This window comes from Theropithecus gelada, chromosome 2 (assembly GCF_003255815.1).
Source record: "Theropithecus gelada isolate Dixy chromosome 2, Tgel_1.0, whole genome shotgun sequence".
Taxonomy (NCBI): Eukaryota; Metazoa; Chordata; class Mammalia; order Primates; family Cercopithecidae; genus Theropithecus; species Theropithecus gelada.
Window position 1 is genome coordinate 167,986,608 of NC_037669.1, and position 18,337 is coordinate 168,004,944.

Genomic DNA, 18,337 nt, shown 5'->3' on the forward strand with positions numbered 1-18,337 from the left:
AATAAATAATTTTAAAAAAAAGAAGAAATCCACTAACAATTTCTAAGCCACCTGAATTCAGTTACACACAAATCTTTAATTTTCAATTTTGTTAATACTGTCTTTTCTAAACTTGGAAATTTGAGTCTACAGTTCTCTGTCCATCCCCGCCCCCACCCCCTGCTTTTTCTCATAATGCTCTTTTTACTGAGCAGAGCGCCACAAACGGTGACACTTTGCAAGGATGTGGCGCTGTCTGGCTGGTGGTCTTCTCTGGCTTCAACATCATGTAAACATCTTGCAAGGCTGTCCCTTCTTTTGTGATGGCCCAGCTAGGCAGTCACAAGTCTACTTCTGTACTACGCTCTTTCCTCTGAGGAGAGACTCTGCAAGGAGCTAAGTGGACTATTTTTCCCTTACCACTTCTAAAAGGCTGGCACTGACGAATACCTTCACTTAAAGCTTCATGATTTCTGAAAGGTGAAATCATACCTCGACCACAGTCTAAATTCAGCACAGCATAAGGCTCCAAGAAATCATATATATATATGTGTGTGTGTGTGTGTATATATATATATATATACAGCTTTCTGCTTAATTGTTTATTTTGGCGTATTTGGGGGAAAGATACATATTATGCTTTTATCTGTAAAAATCAAGTTACTATGGGGGCAAGGGACTAGCCTTCCCTTTTGTTTCCCATCATTCTCATAATTCCTCATTTTAGCTGACTTTCAAGTTTGGTACTGGCATAAAGAAAAGATAGGTAAACAGGAAAACTGGCAAATGACTAAAAAATTAAATAAGTCACACATTAGAAATAATTTATTAGGTCATAAGAAAAATTTTAAAAACAAATTAAGAAAAAAAGCCCCTAATTCCACCAACTAGAGGTATATCAAAATATTAATAATAGTTATCATGTACCAGTCTTTTATATTCTATTTGTACACGTGCATTTTAAAAAGTTGGGATAAATTAGCTAAAGTGGCTTTGCATAAAACTCCTGTGAAATTATATATATACTTTTAGAAATGCACATGATTTTTAATGACAGCATAGACTTGTAATACACAGAGATGATATATTTAACCATTATCTAATATTAGACATTTGTATTATTTCCTTTTATTTCCCTATATAATTATGTTGTAATGAGCATCCTACTCATTAAATCTTTTATCACATTTTTGATTGTTTCCTTGGCATAGCTTTTCATAAGTGGTATTATAGGGACAAAGAATATAACTATTTTTAAGTCTCTCGATTCAAACTGCCAAATTATTTTCTAAAAATTACAAGGAAAGTTTCAGAGGAGTTTACTTTATAGGGAAATCTAGTTGGCATAGTCTAAAAATTTTGCCCCTCTCTAAAATAAATTTGAATACCTTTAAGTTTAGTTTTTCAGAAGGCTCATTAAATACTATTTAATAGCATCTGACTAGATTTTTAACAAACTCATACAATTGCCAGCAATAATTTAGTTACCACCATATTGACAAGCTCAATGATTCAGCTTATAAATAGGCAGTAAAGTGGTCATGGTCAGTCTCCATACAAACAGCAAAATGCAAAGGTGTTTTTTTTTTTTTTTTTTTTTTTTTGCTAAGGTGTTTATTTATGATATTTGGTATAATAGTATTATAACTCTGGTGTGTCCTAAGGAAGGAAAACGCTCTCAAATCTACATACCTAGAATGTGTAATTAGCATCAAACACCTCCATGTGTTCTTTATAAATCTCTAAATATCAAGTTAACCTTTTATTATGTTGACCTCCTATATAGTATGGATTTTCCATGTTAATTTTTTCCTAGAGAAGAAAGCTTTAGTTTACATTATTAGAATATCAAAAAACATTAAGCACCTGGAATGGCATCTAGGTATCAGGTGACCAAATATTGCCCCAAATGAGGGAAAAAAAAAAATTCTATCATTTCTATTAGTTCCACGGTTGAAAGTAATTTGCTGATTTACCAGTAATATATCCAAAGTCCAATTTGGAAAGGTGAAAATAGAGACAAAGAACACAAGAAGTCTAAAACAGAGAAAAAAATAAACATGCTTTTTTTTCAGAAATGGCCCTGGAGGGAAAGTTCTGAAGTCATTATGGGGTAGGAGACAAGCCACACAATGGACCCTGTGACCAAAGGAAACCCAGGGAAGAGCTCTGCAGGCTGAGGGACCCAATGGGCGGAACACACGGCTTATCTGATAGTGGAGACAAATGTGTGAAATCAATATAGCAGCAAGCCTTGAAATTCCAGCCTGTGAAGAGAAATATCGTCGACATCCAGAAAGCTTTCTTTATCCATAACGCCCTGAAAGTGTGACTAGAGAAAACACTAAGTCTCTCCCATGCTTCTCCAGACACACACTGAAAAATCTTTATATGCACCCATTTCTTCTCCTTAAAAACGAAGCCCTTCCTTAAGGCCATGGAAAACACCACATTGCTTCTATATCCATTCCCCCAAGAAAGTCTAGCGAAAGGTCTTAAACTTATTAATGTGCAACAATTAGTAAATGGACAAATTAATCACACTTCCATAGTATAAATGCAATATAATGCTGTCTTATTTATAAAAGCAGTGCTCTTGTTTGCTTTTTGTGTAAACTAGTTTTATTTATTTTTTATTTTGTTAATGAAAGCAACAGATGTTCTTGGCAGAAAATTCAAAGAGCACAGAAGTACATAAAGTAAAAAGCAAAAGCCTGCCCACCTATCAACTTTAAGCTCCAAGTCCTCAGTAGTAACAGATTTTCACATGTATACTTTCAGAAATGTTTTAAATATCAGTGATTTTATATGAGGCATAGATGGGAAAAATGACACAGGTTGAACATTTCACTGTTTTGCACATGAAACCTCATTTAACAAGAATAGTCATATAAAACAACACAGCCAGAAAATGCATCTTGACACATTTCTGAAGTCACTCATTCTGGTTGTTAATCAGTGAGAAGTCACCAAATGTGAAATTAGTAAACCCTAAATGCTCACAGTGATGTAAAAATTGTTTTATTAGGTAATATGCCTCAAATCATTTACTATCACAATCCCCCAAACATATTATTTATGAATTATAGCTCTAGTACATAGAAACTTCTGTGACGATAAAAAGATTCTATATCTATACAAATGTATGGCTAATATGGTAGCCATTAGCCATGTGTAGCTCTTAACCACTTGAGATGAGGGCACTGCAACAGAGAAATGGGACTGGCAATTAATTTCAATTTAAATAGCCACCTGAGGCTAGTGGCTGTCATTTTAGATAGTACAACTCTAATATTCAAATATGCCCTGTATGGCCGTGTGGAGCACAGGGAGTTAAGAGGCTGTTTTCTTAATCATTTGTAGAAAGTTTAAAGAAGTTACAACAGAAGAATTGTGATAGATGAGTCTCTATCTTTATTTTCAATTAAAGGGAAGCCTTATCATTACCCTAGAAGATGTTGAATAGAAGTGGCAAACAATCTTTGGGCCTTAATAGCAATAAGGTCATGAACACTGACCACAGCTGAATGGCTTAAATGAGCTTTTCACATGAAACAAGTATGTATTTCACTTCTGAATACAGAGTCACAATTAGACATGGACTTCTTGAAGACAATGACTAGGTCTTTCTCATAGTAGATAGTCAAGGAAAATTAACTGGGGTATTAGACATCAATACAGATTGATAAACAAATACAACTATTTTTTTTCATTTGTAAAAAGAAAGTTATGAGCTCAGGCTCTAGAATTGTGTGGGACAGATTTTGCCTCCATTAGCTGTGTGAACTTAGGTTTCTTTGTGCTTCAATGTCCTCATTTATTTTTTATTTTATTTTATTTTTTTTTTATTTTTTTTTTTTGAGACGGAGTCTCGCTGTGTCGCCCAGGCTGGAGTGCAGTGGCGCGATCTCGGCTCACTGCAAGCTCCGCCTCCCAGGTTCACGCCATTCTCCCGCCTCAGCCTCCGAGTAGCTGGGACTACAGGCGCCCGCCACCTCGCCCGGCTAGTGTTTTGTATTTTTAGTAGAGACGGGGTTTCACCATGTTAGCCAGGATGGTCTCGATCTCCTGACCTCGTGATCCACCCGCCTCGGCCTCCCAAAGTGCTGGGATTACAGGCTTGAGCCACCGCGCCCGGCCCTCATTTATTTTTAAAAAGGAAATTATCTGCTTTATTGAAATGTTGTATTAAATGCATTTATTGTTTTAAGGATTATTCTTGACACTTCCGTCTGCTCAATAAATTTTAATCAATCTTCTCATCCTTCTTTTTTACATTGTTGCTTTTGTTAAGGCAAAAGTTTAGAACTCTCTAAGCATTTTAAAATTTAGTAAAGTCTGTCATTTGATAACTATCTTTTCTTCATATTGAAACTTGGTAAGGGGATAGAATAAGCTGTGTCTAGAGATATGAAACAAAAACTAGAACGTGTTTAGCAAAAATTATCCAATGTTACTACTTCAAGTCATTACCAGAAAAATCTGCCCAAATTAGTAATGAGCTTTAACTCAAAGGTTTTCTTCTTTTTTTCTTTCAAATTATAAAGAGAAAACCATCAAAATTAGCTAAGCAAAGCACTACCTACTAGGATATTTGGGGGAATTTTTTTTTGTGGGGGGAAATTTTTTTAGAGAAAAAGAAAAACATCTTTTGTAATATTTGTATCTGTAGCATACAAGTCGAGGGAAGGGCTTCCAAATATCTTTAAAAGACTATATCCTCTTAAGGTGTTTAAAAAATTCTTAGACTGTGTTGTAAACACCACTAGTTAGCTCAAAAGAGGTACTTCCCTTTCCAAATTAAAAAAAAAAAAATCGAAGTAGGAATGCCTCTGTTCAAATCCTGTATTCCAATCTTATGGAATACATATCAATTAATTACAACTCCAAACGATTACACACTAGTGAAAAATACAAAGGGAAAGCAAATGAAAGAACATAATTGATCCCCAAATAATGCCAGCAGCAGCTGTGGTCATACTAATAATCATGACATAATATTTGATCCTTAAAAATGCCAATATGGCTTCTTAACTCCATTAGCAACAGAGAAAGAGAAAGAGAAAGAGAGATAGAGAGACTTATATATACAAAAGCCCAGAGAGGACAACTGGCTTGCCCAGGTCTATAGAAATGTTCTCTGCATATCTGGGGGCAAAATTTAAGTCTTATCACTTCTAGTCCATTCTGCTGTCCTATACCACTGACAGTGTCTAATGGAAGTCGCATTCCCAAAATTTGCCTGGGGTCATTTGTTTAGAATTCAGAATGCATTTTCTAAGATTGAAAAACATGTTTTGAAAGATCATTGGCTTTCCTCTCATAGATACACATTTCTATACTTAATGCTACAGACCCTATTTTATGTATATAATATGTTTCTAAAGGGGAAAAACAAGAAAAACACTTAGAACTATTATTTGGATGCACGGGAAACATTTTCCCACCCTGCAGCCTGGCTGCTTCAGACCAGAATTGCCCTTCAAACCTGGTTCCCTGAAAATATAATCCAATCTTAACACTAGCTTTCTCGTATCTGGCTCTGAAAGAAAGCAGAGCAGTGTTTTTGAAGCACTATTAGAGGGGCAGGGATAAGTGTAGGAGACAGTGGAGGGCTAAAGGTGGGGCATTGATTGTGGTCTTCTCTGAATGCAGACAATGGAGGGGTATATTTAAAGAGAATTTAGAAAACAATCATTAAATGAACTAAATGGCCTAGGCAATCTACTTTCTACCAGCACTATGATCTGGAAACTCTAAATAACATCAGTGATAAAGGACTACTCCCTAAAAAATATTTTGTTAGTCTATATTTTAAACAATTAATGTGGTTACTATTAAGATTTAGTGTATATTAAATTCACAGATTTTTATTGCTTATCTTATAACAGACACCACATGAGCTCCAGATACACACAAATTCAGCAACAAGTTTTTGTGTCATTAGTAAGTTCATAACAGTTCCAAATACTTTGAGCTCACTAAGGGCACAGTTCATGCATTTAAGCCCTGTGGTATTACATCTTTTTTTAAAAAATGTAAACATTAGATTATAAATTAACAATGATAGCACGGTGATTATAAATATGAAGAAATAGAATCGGAATTAATTTAATTCTGTCATTTTTCATGACTATTAGAAGTTTTTATGTTTAACACAGTGAAACGGAGTGCAGCCCAGAAAGTCTGACCATTTCATTTGGTCAGTCCCAATGGTCCAACTTGGTAACTGGCTACATCACGCATTCCATTTGGGCTGCCTTCCTTTCCCTCTTTCTTTTACCCACTCCCTTAACCTCCTTTGCCTCCCTAAGAAACTATTTGCTCTCAAATCCATGTCTCCAAATCTGCTTTTGAGCGAGTCCAAGCTGAAACACACCACAATGATCATACAATGAATCCTACATTGGTGGCTAGTATTCCTGGCAGAAGAGCAGGTATCTCTAGATTTTCTCTTCCTTATTTTGTTCCCTGGATTTCCTCATACCACATCTTAGGGAGAAGATATAGACGGAGCCAGCATGCATGTGGCAGTTGTTTAGTGCAGGTAAGATTGCATTCACATTTATCAATATCTAGAGGAAATCCTAGACATGGTGAGCCTCCCAACACTGTTCAAGTTACAAATAATAGAAGCTGAATCTGAAGATCAAAAATGGTGGACAAAGGGGGTCAAACAGCATCTATTTATGTGTCTTTTCTTCTTCCTTTGCTACCATTAGACCTGACATAGCTTGCTGGTACAAGTCTAAGTAGAGCTCTAAAATGAGCATTAGGCCAGGATTCTGGAGTGGGTTCTTTTCAGAACAGAAAAAGATCTCTGATGCAGGAAGGAAAATACAGGGAAAAGGAAACTCGAGGAGCAGCTTAGAAAGAAGGCAAGTGGCTGTGGTCCACTGAGTAGGCGTAAGGTTCAGAGAGAACACTCTTACAAGGGAATTCAAGTAAACGGTGATAGTCACATTTCACCTCCTTAAACTCTTGGATAAGATTCTTATAATAGTTCTCAGCTCTGCCTGCAAAACACTGAAGTTTTATTTATTTTTTCTCCAAAAACTACAGCTTCCCATGACTTGGATATAATAATCGGAATCCCTGGGCATAGCGCCTGGGTACACACATTTTTAAAGCTCTGGGGTAATTTTGACACACAAAGTAGAGACAAGGACCTAGAAGCAGAATAGGAAAAATGTTGCCCTAATTTGACAAGTAATTCCTTCTTTGTTTCTTAATCAGATGTTTCTAATAAGAATTCAAGAAGAAAAACTCCCTATTTATTTATTTGTTTGTTTGTTTGTTTGTTTGAGACAGGGTCTCACTGTCAGCCAAGCTGGAGTGCAGTGGCACGATCATGGCTCATTATAACCTCAACCTCCTAGGCTCAAGAGATCCTCTCACCTCAGCTTGCTGAGCAGCTGCAACTACAGGCATATGCCATCATGCCCAGCTAACACTTTTTTTTTTTTGTAATTTTTTTTGTGGAGATGGGGGTCTCCTTTTGTTGCCTAGGCTGGTCTCAAATTCCTGGTCTCAAGTGATTCTCCTACCCCAGCTGCCAAAGTGTTGAGATTACAGGTGTAAACCACCACACCCTGCCGAAATTCTTGATAAATAAACTCTAGTCTCGAAATTGATGCCTCCTCAAAAGGAATGTGTTTCTCAGTCACTATGTGGAATGGGCAAGGATTCTTGAGAAATAAATGGAATGCCAATGATGTTTATACTCTCCCAAATATCTTACATTCAAGATGAAACGTATTTGCATGAATAAACACATGGAAAATCTGCAAGGTATAGATTCTGCCTTAAGGCCAGGTACCTTTCTGTGTTTCTTAGTACCTGAACTCTTACTGCAACTAATGTTTTTTGCAGGAGGAAGGTATGTGCTGAAGGAATTGTTCTCCATCTGCTATTACTCCTTAGAGTCTTGAAGTCAATACTTGAATATTACCAGTGCAGCACAATGGCTGGTCAATGACTCAACATACAGCTGCAATATTAACTCAGGGCATGATTCACAAATGATTCTTCTTCTATTATAGTTGCTGACAGAGTCCTGGCAACGAACCCAGTCTTTTAGAGAAAAGTTGATTTTGGCAATGAATCCAGTCTTTAGAGAAAAGCTGATAGTTGATTGAGAGTGTGTGCGTGTGTGTGTGTGTGGGGTGTGTGTGTGTGTGTACACAGATGGGGGGGCATATATGTATATACACACACATACAGAGCAGCAAAATGGAACCACAATATATGAGCATATTGGGAGAGAATTTTGTCCTGGCTTGTCAGTATTCCAGTATTTTCCTCCCTGCTATGGGAATTAGTGTTGAAGTCAGACACATCTGGGTTCAAATCATGGTTCTGTAACTTAATTGGTTATGTTCCGTGCCTTCTCTGAGCCTCAAACAATTGAAAAGAATAACATTTTTAAGTTACTGCAAAATTGTTGGAAAGACTAAATAAAAAGAGTAGATTTAGAAATCACATCTGAATGGCTGCACACAATAAACATTTTCTTAAGTTTAATTGTCCAGTCCCATAGATTTAGCCCAAATAACATTATTTTTTCATAAAAATCAAAATAGAGGGGTTTTAACCAAAGGTGCTTAGAGTCATGTAACTACACATTTTTCAACAGTACTATGGGCACAGTTTTAGAAAATGTCACTTAGAGGCAAATGCATGGAAATATATAAACTAGAAATCGTATAAATGCAAAACATATTTTAGGACTATATTTCATTTTATCTCCTAATGTTTAAAAACACACACACCCCCCCACACACACACCCACCCCCCATGGTCTTCAAGCCCTGGAAACCACCTCTTGTCCCTATATAAATGACACTTTGCTTGTCATTTTTATTTTTTAATGGTTAATGATTTCCATGTAATAATTGCCAGTTTTCCTCTACCCCTTTGTCCCCTGCTGCAAAAGATCTAATCTATTCAGAGGAAGATAATTGCAGAGCTGTTGAAACAAAAAGAAATCGCTGCATCTCACCACTGTTGTGCGCCTCCAGCTGCGAGGCGGAGTTGACAGCAACCTTGCATAGCGAACAGTAAAGAAGCCGTTTTGCCTTTTCTTCCTCGGTCTCAGTAGAAGGACATGAGCTATTGCCAGTGGCTGTCGTTGGGCTTTTTTCCACTTTAGCGGTGATCTCAGTTGTCATAACACTGCTTTTGCGGATTTCCACAGTTGTCGTCGTTGATATTGCTGGTGTCCCTGCAGTACCATCTGTATTCGAAAAACACAGAAAAAAGGGGGAAAAACAGTGATATTATCATTCCCTATTCAGGAATGTATCACGAATATTGCATTCTGCTTATAATGATAAGAGCAGCTAGCAATTGCTGTTTGTCAAGGACGCATCAATCACCTCATAAAAAAATTTACACAGATGACCATATTTAATTTCATGTATTAAACTAACACTTTCAGATGATTCTTGAACATCAACATAAATACAAGTTTAAAATATTCTATGGGGTAAACATCCACAAATTTCTCTTGTTAACACATAGCCTTAGTACAACAATATTTATAATATGTTGCAGTCTCTCAATGCATATTTCTAAATGGCTTTTTCTAGATTTTCAAACAATTAAAATAGAAGATAAATGCTTTTAAGATACTTTGAATTTCTTTACTACTTGTCTATTTTGCTTCTTTCTTTCATTCTTTCTTTTTAAATTAAAAAACAGGTACAGATCCTTTTGCAATATTTATCCAAAAAGAAAAAGAAAAAGAGAAATTGGAGGCCTGATGCCATAATTGCTTTGACCAGATCAACAGTTCAGAAAATCATTGCTCTACTTACAAAGAGTTACAATTCAACCCAAGGTACAAAAATCATCAACATCAAAAGAAGAAGAATTCTAGTCTGGCGTATCTATTAAATACATGCCCTGTACCAAGCTGTACGCAGGGAGTTTGTGGCAAAAATATTCAGACATCAGTAGCCACTATTCACAAGGAATTCACAGGATGGCCACACCATGCTGTTGTCACATTGTTCTAAGAGTTAAATGATCACGAAAATGTTGAGGCACTGTCACTCTACAACTCTTCTGGCTCTAAAGTCTGATGCTAAATCTGGAGAGATCAATCTCCAAAGTAAAACTACCCTGTCTTAACTTTATTCGGGTATGCACAGCTCCCCTTCCAAATATGCCAGTCACTGTTATGTTAGCAATGTTTGCCATACCCAATAACAAATTGCAAATAAGCTCTACACTCATATCCTATCTACCCATATACTACTTTTTTGCCTCTCAGCTGGTTCTTAACTTCCTCTCCAAAATATTCCTAGGCTGCCTCTCCAGCTACATCTGCTATTGAAAACTGTCTCTCATTCCATATACTGCTATGGTCACTATCTAATGCTACGTTGAAAAGTTCATGATAAAGAGACTTGGCAAGGATGTAAGGACCAATGGTCTGTCTGCAATTAAGTGTTGTCTGCATAAACACTTACTTCTTGTTAGTTCATTACTATCAAGAGTTGACTGCAGCTACAGAATGACTGTTAACTGGGATATCCCCTTTCTTCCAGGCATCGGGGTGAAAATATAGGTGAGGTTTTTTATTGCTTTTCTAAATAGGGCATCAGAAACACTAGTCAATAAAAAGAGAAATGAATCCTTGTTTAAGGGCTGTTGTATAAAAAAATTCATCTGGATCTTATTTTCTTTGCCTGACACTTCACACACTTTCAATCACTTATTTACCTGCTAAGATCATCAAGTAAGTCTCTTTGAGTGTCATAAAGAACATTCACCAACCAAGTTTTCAAAATCATGCTGCAAATATGTGTCTCATGGCTAGAGAAAAATAAATAAAATTACCCTAACACTAAGTTATGTCATTAGAATACATTTATTCCCTTGCACACTGAAACGTCCACTCCCTGATTAGTTTTTATTTGCCTGTTAAGGTTCCATTATTAAAATAAGAAGTGACAGGCAAAAAATATCTCTGAGAACCTAGAGATGGAATAAAACATAACAACTTTAAGATGGTGCCATAGCTGTTTATTGCCCCCTATATGCCAGAAATGATTGTTTGAAAGCATGAGTATATGTAACTGTGAATAAACAACAAGTAGTTAATTTGCTAGGTGTTTTATATACTTAAAATAATTGTATATATTTATAAAACAATTCCATTTTTTATATTGTATAAATTGTATGTATTTATAAAATAATTCCACAGTACAGAGCTGAGAAAATGAGAAAACTCCAGAAGTTAAGAAAATGTCCCAAGGACACACAAGTAGTATATTGTGAGCCAGAGCCAAGTGTTTCATGGAACAAGAAAATTAGATTTTGAGGCAAAAAAAAAAAAAAAAAGAAAAGAAAGAAAGTTAGGAATGATACTCTTGGCCATGACTGTGATTCTCCACAGTAAGGTCACAAGGAGCAGTGGGCTAAAACCACTAAATTGTTCTTAGGATCAGCTCTATCAGGAGTGATAACTGTAAATACAGATATTATATTTAAACTTAGTTTGGCCACACACTGAAGCTAGTGTGATACTGTGGGTATTTGCTTCATTGAAATCTACTAGGGTAAAGATTTCCCTAGTACTACCCTGCTCTAACAACTTTTCCTCTGGATTGACTTGTTTATTTGGTCTTAATCTGAAAATGGCACATAGCATAGATCATAGTAATCCTAAACTAACTTTCCTATTTATAGTGCAAGTTATTGACAAAAGCATAGAATAAACAAAACCATGAATCTTTCAATTCCTGTGACATCTACGTTAGTGTTTCTCTGACCACAGAGAATAACGTACATTTATACCAAAGACAACAGAAGATTAGAGACATCAGATTCTCTATGCCTAGGGCTTAGTGAAGTATTAACATTTCTTAAGGCAAGTTCCTTGCATGAGACAGGCTTAGGGGAATTAATATCAACACTCAACTTCTGGTGCATCTACTTTGTGGAATACTTTTGACCACATAGCTAACCATAAATCTGTTATTTTCTAAGCATGTAGTTAGTGTGAAAGAAATATAACATTATATTTTTATCTTAAATGTAATATGTAGAACTTGACTCCATAAAGATAGGAATACTATTAATTTATAAGGAGTCATGGATTTTTCACTTACCTTTGTTTTAGCAGTGATAAAGGGGTATTTTTTAAACCAAGAAAGTAAGGTAAATATATTTTAGCATTATGGCTTATTCAAAGAAAGTCAACTGTTCTATATAATGCATACAAAATTACATCTAGCAAAGAAGTTTACTTTAATATGGTACATTAAATGACCAGTTATAAATAATTATTATCCACACATTAAAATAGAATCTTAAATGAATGATAATGTTAACAGCATATACCCTTGACATGATGTGATGAAAATTACCTCTGTGGTCTTCCTGCTCATAACCCCTGTCTAACCATGAGAAAAACAGAAAACAGAGCTAAACTTAAGGACATTTATCAAATTCCTGACCAGTACTCCTCAAAATTAGCAAGACTATCAAAAGGAGGAAAGTGTGCGCAACTATCACAGTCTAGGGGAACCTAAGGAAATATGAGAACTCAGTGTAATGTGGGATCCTGAATGAGATTCTAGGGCAAAAGAACATTAGGTAAAAACTTGGAAAATCAAATAAAGAATGGGCTTTAGTTAACACTAATGTATAAATATTGATTCATTAGTTGTGACAAATGTACCATATTAATGTGAGATGTTAACAATAAGAGAAGCTAGATGCAGGGTATATGGGAACTTTCTGATATATTCTCGTATCTTCTCTGCAAATCTAAAACTATTCTAAAATTAAAGTTTATTACTTTAAGAAAAACAGAATTATAACCAGTCAACAAATGGTGCATCATTAAAGTTATTTTGTAGAATCATAGTCAGAAAGAACCTTCATGGCTTTAGAGCACAGTTTTCTTTTTTTTTTTTTTTTGAGACGGAGTCTGGCTGTGTAGTCCAGGCTGGAGTGCAGTGGCGCGATCTCGGCTCACTGCAAGCTCCGCCTCCCGGTTCACGCCATTCTCCCGCCTCAGCCTCCGAGTAGCTGGGACTACAGGCGCCCGCCACCGCGCCCGGCTAGTTTTTTTGTATGTTTAGTAGAGACGGGGTTTCACCATGTTAGCCAGGACGGTCTCGATCTCCTGACCTCGTGATCCACCCGCCTCGGCCTCCCAAAGTGCTGGGATTACAGGCTTGAGCCACCGCGCCCGGCCTAGAGCACAGTTTTCTTAATTTTTAGATAGAGAAGTTTCAGAAAATTTCTCAAGGTCACATAGTGCTCTGAGATAATAACTAAGACTTGACATTGTATCTCCCAATGCGAAATCTAGTGCTTATTATCTTAACTGCAGTTACTCATGCACTCAACTTTATTCCATCAACCTTTATTAAGCAACTATTTTGTGGTAAGTTCTATCCCAAGCCATTGGGATAAGAAGGCCAATAAATATAGATCATGTACTTAGTGACAAAATAGTTTATGAGATATCCCATAAAGACTTGAAATAATAACTATTATTATAAACTTAATAATTCTTAATCTGCTTTGTTCATTGCTATATTCTTGCACTTATCCTTGGCATGAAATGGGCACTCAATAAATATTGAGAGAAAACAATGAATAAATTACCAATAATAGCTAATCATCGTGGAAGCACTTTTAAAATATTTACAAGTATTAACTCATTAAATCCTCATAGAAAAACAAGAGGTGCACAACATTTTTATTATCATCATAGCAACAAAATTGGGGTATCTCCATACCATACCAAGTTTCAAACTGTGTTTGCAAACTTGAACACAGTTCAAATTTTCAAATTAAAAAAAAAATGATTTGAACACAGTCTGGCTCAGTTGCACGTGCTCTTCGTTTATTTTTTATTGCTTAAAATTTAATTGTTTATAAAATAATTTGAATTAGTCTTGATTTATTATGCATGCTGAAAGATAACATATTAAACATTCGACTATAAAAGAAACTAAGCATGGCTCAAGCTAGAGTTAATTATGTATATCCAAACATCCATTATGCTAAGGTATTAAGTTGCTCAAAACCATTTAGAAGGAGGAAAGAAAAGGAAAACCTATAGCTCTCAAGCAACCTCTTGTGCAGAATGGTAAGAATAAACCACAGGACTTAACTGCACCTTTTTTTTCCCCCTCAAAAGACGAGAAAGTAGGAAAATGATTCGCTTTTCTTACTGTTTCCCAAAGGCTGATTCAGATTTCTTTGCACCAAAGACTCTGGAACAATATATGTGACAAGGAGTTAAAAATAATGGGTGAAATTCAGTGAGAAAAGAAAGATTTGAGATGGTTGGGGCTTGCATTTCTGTGCCATTTTTCTGCCAGTGCCCTGTAGCAAATATTCATTATTACAACTGTCGCTATTTGGCTTTGGCATCAAAACAGATTGCTAATACGTTGTGGAATGAGGCTTCAGTTGAGAATCAAAGGAAACGTCAGTATTCAAAGTGCCCATTTGTGACCTTCATCTTGTATAAAAACACTGTAAGTACTTCTTTAAAAAAAAATCCATAAAGCATAAGAAAGGATTCCAAAAAAAATCAACACTTGAATTTTGGATAGTAACATGGAGCAGCCAAGTTACATGGTCTGAGCAAGAAATTTATTCCTCTGCTTACAGACTTCATAACTCAAGTGGAAAAAGCAAAGGTGAGTTACTGGAGTTTCCTCTCAGGTAACAGGGATTAGTGTTATAACCCAAAGATGCTCATCATGTTTTCCTGTAGATTGAAGGCTCAGAATTACATCTGATTTATTTTCTTCTTTCCTATGTGAATTTAAGTCTCACTCAGACTTGCTAGGAAACGAAGAAAACAGCTGCTTCCTCATAAATATGCTGACATTCTGAAGTATAAAAAGGTGCTTCTGACAAAAAAAAAAAAAAGTCTTTAGAAATTATTCCTGGTGGTTCATTTTCTACCAATTTTATTTCATTTAACTAAAATTTATTGAGCCCATACCACAGTCTTAGACCCAGGCAGGAATGGCCTTGGTACTGGGCTGTGCTTAAAAGTCCCTTTATATGAGTATTTGTGTTTTTTTTTTTTTTTTCTTGTAAAATAAAAAAAGTTTCTACAGTGTTCTGTAACCAATGGAGCAGAGGGGAATTATGGGAAAAGGAAGTGAGAACTGAACTGGGTGCCCCAAAGGCCAGAGTACAGAGCTAGGAGTTTATAAGTGTGTGTTTGTGCACTTATGAGTGTATGTGTCTACGTGTATGTATGTGCATGTATGGCTATATGTGTATATCTGTGCATAAGAGTGTGAGTGTGTGTGTGTGTGTGTGTGTTGAGAGGTTGGAAGATACCACAACTTCTATCTGGAAACCAGAGAAAGAGTGGCTGTTTTTGTACACAGTATACATTTGGCCACCCCCAAATCACAAAAATATATGTCTAAGCAGAAAAAGTCCCCCTGCCCTAAATTCCTCACTCCCATCTGCTAGAGTGGTATAGCTGTAGAAAGTGCTTTAAACTGCCTAGAAATCCCACGGCCACCAAATGAGGTTGGGGAGAAATCAAGTGCTCCGCTCCACTTTGCAGGGTACCTGGTTTGGGTGGGTCCAGTCACCAGCCAGAAGTTCTGGCTTTGGGCACAGCTTCCTCTCTGTTCTTACAAATCTGCTTTACTACTAGGCTCAAGGCTGATTCAGGTGAGGGGATTCTTTATTCTTCAGGTCACAAAGACAATTCCTGGGGAACAAAGTGTGGAGTTGCTGGGTAAAACTTGATACATATTTAGATATATGGCATATAGTCTCCATTTGTACACTTGGCCCTGAAAATTTTGGGGGTCTGTCTTATAGGACCCATCCATATACAGGATGTTGTGTTAATTACAGGAGGTAAAAAATAAATGCAATATAAGTTGTATATGCAAGAGTAATAGGACTCTAATATAAAGAGTGGAGGGAACAATGAATTCCCTGTCCTTGAGAAGAATAAGCTGGAAGAAGTATTACTAGAAAATATTAGAAAGATGAATTGTACTTCAAACTGATTTCATTGTGTCTCTAATGGTCTGTGACTTGGTAGTTCCATGCAAAAAGTAATCACGTATACTTTTCATCAAGTGACAAGTTCTTCCCCATAGTAGCCTGCAAGAAACTCTAATGTTATAAGGGATTGGGTGACTATACGATTTCTTTCTACATTTACATTTTTTGAACTAAATTTCCCAAGCCTTTTATGCATTAAAAATTTTAGAAAGGAGATTTTAAAATTTACAAAACAAAAATATTGAACTGAAACTTTTGAGATGATTTTCAAAGCTGTCCAAGTTATTATCTGTTTCAGGCAACTACATCGAGAATAGATTCATATACATAGATAATGGTTATCTGTTGAACTCACTATGTGCTACATATATTACATGCAAATTAGACCATAAATTATTCCAATGAAAAATATTAAGGCAGAAGCAGAGCCCATTTAAAAAAATTTAACTTCTGGATTTCCCTCTTTTTTTTTTTTTTGAGATAGAATCTCGCTCTGACACCCAGGCTGGAGTACAGTGGTGCAATCTCGGCTCACTACAACCTCTGCCTCCTGGGTTCAAGCGATTCTTCTGCCTCAGCCTCCTGAGTAGCTGGGATTACAGGCACGCATCACCACGCCCTGCTAATTTTTTTGTATTTTTAGTAGAGAAGGGTTTTCACCATGTTGGTCAGGCTGGTCTTGAACTCCTGACCTGAGGATCTGTCCACCTCAGCCTCCCAAAGTGCTGGGATTATAGGCACAAGCCACTGCACCTGGTCTTTTTTTGTTTTTTTGAGATGGAGCCTCACTCTGTCACCCTGGCTGTAGTGTAGTGGCACAATCCTGGCTCACTGCAAGCTAAATCTCCCTGGTTCAAGCAATTCTCCTGTCTCAGCCTCCTGAGTAGCTGGGATTACAGGCACACACCACCATGCCCAGCTAATTTTTTTGTATTTTTAGTAGAGGCGGGGTTTCACCATGTTGGCCAGGCTGGTCTTGAATGCTTGACCTCAAATGACCCACCCACCTCGGCCTCCCAAAGTGCTAGGATTATAGGTGTGAGCCACTGCGCCCAGCTGAATTTCCCTATTGATGCCAAAGATCAATTATTTTCATAGGGACTTGCCATTTTCTACAAAGATCATGTGATTTGAGAGGGCAATGTGAGAATGCTTTTTGTAGGATAATTTATCCAAAATTTAGGCAATTCCTATTACTCATTCAAATTTGGGGATAAACAGACTAGAGAATCAGGTTGCCAGGACAGAGCACAGTTGCAGAAGCCCCCAAAAAGAGGTGGTGATCAGGACCAGGTCACACACCTTGACTTGGGTCAGGCAACTGAGGGTTGAGCTAATGAGATGAAGAAGGGGCAGCAAAATTGGACCATGCAGGAGGAAGAAGCAGAGGCTCCTGAAGCACACAGTCTTGACACGAATTGTCCAGTCCCCCAGAGGAGGTAAGTAGGTTCCAATATTGGCCGGTCAAAGCTGAGACCTACTGTATATCTTCAACCTCCACATCTCCGAAATGCTCTTAACCTCAAAATGGGCCTTTCTAGATTAAACTGGGATTTCACCAAGTCAAAGCGCATATTCTCTCTAGACAATGGTCTCCCCCACAACCTAAAAAGAAAGAAGCCAACAGAAAAAGGCAGATGTAAAAGGGTGACTGACAATAATAGTATTAGGGACATGTCCAAACACTGCTCATCTCTCCAGTGGTTACAAGACTGATCAGGCGGCTTGACTTAAGCTCGCCCTCAGAATACAAGGTCTCTATTTAAAGAGAGATAAGCTGATTAGAGTTAGTATTATTACTTTTTTCCTCTGCCAGCTAAATTGCCCTCTTTCCTTTCTTTAGAATCCATAAATTAGGGACTCATTCTAGGAAAGAAGCCCTGGCATGTCTTATTAGCCTAATTTAATATCACAGCATTGTCCTTAGTTGATAACAATCACCTCAGCAATCTATATCAATGTCTCATCATGCCAATACCTTAATTTCTAAGTCAATGAGGATTATATTTTCTACTCATTTAGTATATAAATATACTCCATAACATAACTAGAACAGCGTCTGCCAGACAGTTGGTAATTGATAAACATGGATGCTGCTGCCATCACATTTGTTAGGCATTTGCTTATCTTTTAAAAGTTGGAGTTATATCCCTGTCAGGTAGGTGCTAGACTGAAAATTGGCATAGCAATAAAAAAGCATATCATTGACCTCCTAAACTAACTTTTCAACCTTAATCATTTTCCTCTTATAAATTTTCAAATAATATTTATTTCATTCTTTTCTTTAGGCTCCTTTGACTCTCAAAACATCCCCCTATCATGGCGCCATGACACT

General features: G+C 36.8%; 1 protein-coding gene across 2 annotated transcripts in view; it reads right to left on the bottom strand.

The window, feature by feature from the left end:
- The window catches only part of ZNF385D (zinc finger protein 385D), a 986,291-nt gene that overhangs the window by 7,679 nt on the left and 960,275 nt on the right, over nt 1-18,337 (bottom strand). For both annotated transcript variants that reach the window (XM_025377737.1, XM_025377738.1), the window contains one exon: nt 8,981-9,214. In XM_025377737.1, coding sequence (XP_025233522.1) covers nt 8,981-9,214 — 234 coding nt within the window. The remainder of the gene's footprint in view (nt 1-8,980; nt 9,215-18,337) is intronic.